General features: G+C 45.2%; 1 protein-coding gene across 1 annotated transcript; it reads right to left on the bottom strand.

The window, feature by feature from the left end:
• Nucleotides 1–252: 252 nt before the first annotated feature.
• Nucleotides 253–567, bottom strand: LOC121157081 (WAP four-disulfide core domain protein 15A-like). Its single transcript, XM_040981081.1, has 2 exons — nucleotides 483–567; nucleotides 253–410 (listed from the first exon to the last, which is right to left on the bottom strand). The coding sequence occupies exons 1-2, from the start codon at nucleotides 565–567 to the stop codon at nucleotides 253–255; spliced, it is 243 nt and encodes an 80-aa protein (XP_040837015.1).
• Nucleotides 568–5,374: the final 4,807 nt, after the last annotated feature.

Genomic DNA, 5,374 nt, shown 5'->3' with positions numbered 1-5,374 from the left:
AGAACCACTCTGGGGCTCAGAAACAATCTTATCCAAATGTCCCCTTACACGAGGGTGTCTCAACGCCCAGCTGGGGGCCCCTCAGGCCTCCCTCCTCTCACTGTCCCCGGGGCTTTCTGTGCCACCCACTGGACAAGCTCTGCCCACTCGCAGCGGGTCCAGCGGGTTCCCCGCCCGGGCACAGGCCGTCCTTGGCGCACGCATGGCTGGGCGCGCGGTGTTTGCGCAACGCGGCAGGTGCGGCCCCTCACCTCAGTCCAGCGTCTGCCAGGGTTCCACACACTGGTGCCGGCACTTGTAGAAGCAGCACTTCTTGGCCCCGTTGCAGCCTTGGTCGCGCCGACACGAAGGGAACAAGATGAATGGACATTCAGGATAGAATTCCGGACAAAACCCGGGCTTCGGGTCAACTGCAGGAAAACAGGGCGAGGTGAGGCGGGGCGGTGGGCTCCGGGACGAAGCAGAAACCCTACGTGGCCTACCTGCTCTCCTCATGACCCCAGGCTGGGCACTGTGGAGGCAGAGGAGGACACCCACGGCGAGCAGGGAGAGGCAGCACTGCTTCATGGCGCAGGTGAACCCCGAGCTATGGCCCAACGGTCCATCTGGCGTCAGGGGCTCCCTGGCCAGAGGAAGTGCCCGCCTTTGAGCCGGAAATACCTGCTGTCCATTCTCCAGGCCAACCAGGAGGAGACCCTGGGAAATGGCCCCAGGGTGGGCTGCTCCGTGGACTAGCTAGTCCCTGCGGCATGCAGTGAATTTTGAGGCTATCATAGGTGGATTTTAAACAACTGAAGTGATTTCACATTTATTCTTAAATAATTCACCTTTGATGTAGCAGAGAGACACCTTTACAACATCATTTAAAATTGAATCACGTACACAGAATTGTAAATATCAAATTGTACTGAAAGATTACAATAAGTAGCTCCTTAGTTTTTACGTTTTTATTTTCCTGATTTTAAACCAAGTATCACATTACTAACGATTCATCTCCCCCACCCCCGAAGATTACCATCCCATTTCCTGAATAATAGAGGCTGTGGATATTTTTAAAGATTTATTTTTATTATTTTTTCCTTGGAAAGGCGGATATACAGAGAGGAGAGACAGAGAGGAAGATCTTCCATCCAATGATTCACTCCCCAAGTGAGCGCAACGGGCCGATACTATGCCGATCCGAAGCCAGGAGCCTCTTCCGGGTCTCCCACGTGGGTGCAGGTTCCCAAAGCTTTGGGCTGTCCTCGACTGCTTTCCCGGGCCACAGGCAGGGAGCTGGAAGGGAAGCGGGGCTGCCGGGATTAGAACTGGCGCCCATATGGGATCCCGGGCGTGCAATGCGAGGACCTTTAACCAATTGCGCCACTGCGCCGGGCCCCTGTGGATATTTTTAAACCTTTCAAAAGTTCACAAAATTTCTATGGTTATATGTAGTATTTTTGAAATATACAGCAAAAGGACTAAATCCAATGAATTACTGCATCTTACCTCAAAATATTTTCTTAAATTGTGTTGACAGAACTTAAAAATCTACTCTTTCAGCATTTTTTAATAAAATTGTGTTGTTAACTTTACTCATATTATACATCTCTTGAATATATTCCTTCTCTGCATTTTTATTTTATTTTAAAGATTTTATTTTTATTTATTTATTTATTTTAAAATAATAATTGTTGGGCCCGGCGTGGTGGCGCAGGTGGTTAAAGGTCCTCGCATTGCACGCCCGGGATCCCATATGGGCGCCAGTTCTAATCCCGGCAGCCCCGCTTCCCTTCCAGCTCCCTGCCTGTGGCCTGGGAAAGCAGTTGAGGACAGCCCAAAGCTTTGGGACCCTGCACCCGTGTGGGAGACCCGGAAGAGGCTCCTGGCTTCGGACCGGCATAGTATCGGCCCGTTGCGCTCACTTGGGGAGTGAATCATGGGACAGAAGATCTTCCTCTCTGTCTCTCCTCTCTGTATATCTGCCTTTCCAATGAAAAAATAATAAAAATAAATCTTTAAAAAATAATGATAATAATAATAATTGTTTTTATTTTGTCAATCTTTACATAGTTAATTTGGGCAAAAAGGGTCAAGGGCTACAGGAAAGTGGGTAAGACTATTATTTCCATATTGTTTCCTTCATATATCTGAGGTAGAGGGGGATGTTGAGGGAGAAGCCCCACCCGGTTTCCCACCCACCCCAAGTCCCGCATGTGGGGCATGCTCCGAGATGCTCGTTGAAGTGGTTTCAATAGGTCACCAGTTTTGAAATTGCTGCCAATCTTGCCTCTCCAAACACGATGAGGTTGTTGAAAAATCCATTAATTGACATTGTCCATCATAACGTCTCTATTTGCTCGGTATTTTGTTGCCAACCTATAGCTGAGGTGGTTGATTAACTTGTTCCATCTTCTGGCCCTTCATGGTTTGGGTTCTGAGTCTGGCATTTCAATTGGGGAAATCACCAAAGAAACTTCGTCTGAGGTCTTCCCAGGCCAGAGACTTGTATGCACCAGCAAGCACAGGGCCCAGCACAGTCCATCACCCGGTCAGCTGGTAGTTGCAATTGCTGGGTTGGTTCTGTTTTCAGCCCTGCCTTCTACTGGAACCAATGGGTGTTGCAGTCCAGCCTGGTCCTGCACAGCACATACTCGGTCTTCACCGAAACCAGTGGGAGCTGCATCCTGATGAGAGCGGCCCACAATAACCCCCACCAGGCCCACCCCCTACCCTGGTTTGCCAATATGTGTGGCAGACCAGTCCAATAAAGATTTTATTTTTATTACAAAGTCAGATATACAGAGAGGAGGAGACACAGAGAGGAAGATCTTCCATCCAATGATTCACTCCCCAAGTGAGCACAATGGCCGATGCTATGCCGATCCGAAGCCAGGATCCAGGAACTTCTTCCAGGTATCCCACATGGGTGCAGGGGCCCAAAGCTTTGGGCGGTCCTTGACTGCTTTCCCAGGCCACAAGCAAGGAGCTGGATGGGAAGTGGAGCTGCCGGGATTAGAACCGGCGCCCATATGGGATCCCGGGCGTGTTGAAGGCGAGGACTTGGTTCCAGGCCCAGCATCAAGCAGTATTAAGGAACCTAAAACAAATGGACACTTGGATCAAAGGAATTGTTTCCATGGGCTCTCTGCATATTGTGAATCTAGTATGTGTTTGAGTTGCCAATTTTCTTTGAAAGCTATATATAAATGGAAAACAGGGACAATTTTAAGTATCAGTGGACATACATGGTCAGACATTAATTCAAATCATTGACATTATATTTGAAATGATTTGGCCAAGTCAGCTAGTTCCATTCAGCTCTAGAATGATTCTGGTCTGGGCATTAAGGAACCAATTCTGGTCTGGCCCTGACTTACTGAGAGAAATTGAAATTTTTATTTCTGTCTTAAAGGGCTGTACTGTTAAGATAAAGCAGGAGTGCTCGCTTCGGCAGCACATATACTGAAAGATAAAGCAGGGAAGGGGACATTTGGATGAAAGTTATCCCAGATCTATCAGTACTTAAATAACAGCCTGATAAATAACATACAGCAAGGATTTCTTTCTTTCTTTCTTTCTTTCTTTCTTTCTTTCTTTCTTTCTTTCTTTCTTTCTTTCTTTCTTTCTTTCTTTCTTTCTTTCTTTCTAGTGGAACTGCAGGAAATGGCTTCTAGGAGACATTGAGGGAGCTGGCAGCCACTTATGACCCAGTTGATTTAAAAGATAGAAGTGAATTTAAAAAGATTAACATAATTTAAAGGGAGAATTTCCCCCAAGATGTCGTTTGCAGCAGTTCAGCTGTGAAGGGGGAAAAGTGATGTTTGGGGTTCCCTCACTTCAGAAGATAACCATCAGAGCCAGAGGAATCACAGCACTTCGCCGATACATAGAAAACTTCTGTCAGACTGACATAAAAGGATGGCAATAAACTAGGAATGAAATACAGGTCAGTGTCCTCAGAATGAACATGAAGCTATAAAAAATAGTCTTCAGGACTCTCGTGTAATCAGCACTATCATACTAGCCCACATATCGAATCAATGGGGGTGTCCATTCACAGATGAATGCATACAGGAGATGTGCTATACATAACGGAAGATTATCTAGCCATAAGCAAAGGAGGGGAAGGAAGTGAAGATGCCGCTTAGGATCTGCCTCCTGCATTGGAGTGCCTGGCTTTGAGTCTCAGCTCTGCTTCCAATCTCTGCTTCTTGCTAAAGCACCCTCAGAGAGATAGCAGGTGTTCAAGTTCAAGAACATGGGTCGCTGACATCCACGTGGAAGACTCTGAGTCAGACTTTGGCCTTCAGCCTGGGTCAGCTCAGCCCTTGTAAGCATTTGGGTAGCAAACCAGAAGATGGAATCAATCAGTCAATCAGTCTCTCTTTTTCTTCCCTTCTCTTTCGACTCTGCCTCTCTCCCTTTAAAATAAAATGAAAATAAAATTTTTTTTCTGTCATTTGCAGTATAAGGATATAATTGGGGACATTATACTATGCGAAATAAGCAAGATATAGAAAGATAAATGCTGTATGTTGTCATTCGGATGTGGAAGTAAAAAGTTGGGTTCATGGAAGTCCAGAAGAGTGATCATTACAGTCTAGGAGAGGCTGGAGCGGGGAGCGGAGAGCAGGAGAGCCTGGAAGACGAGTACCGAAATACGGATGGAGGGCATCCACTCATGTTGACATGGGATGACTAGAGTGCACAACAGTCCTTCACGTGCGTTGTGAAGAGCTAGAAAAGGGAAGTTTGAAACCTCCCAACACAGAGAGCAGTGAGTGTTTAAGGAGAGGGAAATGCTAAATGAGCCTGATTCGGTTATTATAGGTTATAGACGTGGTTTGATTTGTCCATTTTACCCTGTAATTATGTACAGTTATTATTCTATTTGGCAAACACAATGTGCCCAGTAGGAAAAAAAAAAAGAAAGTAAAACCTACAGAGAAATATTGCAAAAATTTCTGAATTATTTATAAGAATTAAATGAGAAACCCTTTCCCCACCCCCACTTCTGAGACATGCCATGGAAAAAGAGCTTCAAGACTCCACTCGGAGGTGAATATGCTTTAAGCATTTGAGGATATTTGGGAAAACTATTTTGAATAAAAATTTCAAATGGTAAAGACAAACTTTCACAGAAATAATGGATAAATATTAAAAAGGGAATTGGATTTAGGAAAGATAAAATTATCTTGGAACTGAATAAATTTGGAAGGCCTGGGAGAGTACAGATTCAAATAAAAATTCAACACAGGAAATTCAAAAGGATAGAAGCGGTATAAAGAAGTGAAAAAGGGCCAGAGAGAAAGTGGGAATGTTAGACAAATAAGAAAGGATTATCAAATATTTGAGTTTATGAAGAAGAAAAACAAAACAATAGGATGAGAAA

The sequence above is a fragment of the Ochotona curzoniae genome, unplaced genomic scaffold (assembly GCF_017591425.1).
Source record: "Ochotona curzoniae isolate NIBS_2020 unplaced genomic scaffold, NIBS_Ocur_1.0 contig_3520, whole genome shotgun sequence".
Lineage (NCBI taxonomy): Eukaryota > Metazoa > Chordata > Mammalia > Lagomorpha > Ochotonidae > Ochotona > Ochotona curzoniae.
Note: the sequence above shows the minus strand (reverse complement) of the source record. Positions and strands in the feature narration are given on the sequence as shown.

Coding starts and splice junctions, on each gene's coding strand:
- LOC121157081 (XM_040981081.1), bottom strand. CDS start 567: ATGAAGCAGTGCTGCCTCTCCCTGCTCGCCGTGGGTGTCCTCCTCTGC. Junction 411..482: donor TGGGGTCATGAGGAGAGCAG/GTAGGCCACGTA, acceptor GTTTTCCTGCAG/TTGACCCGAAGCCCGGGTTT.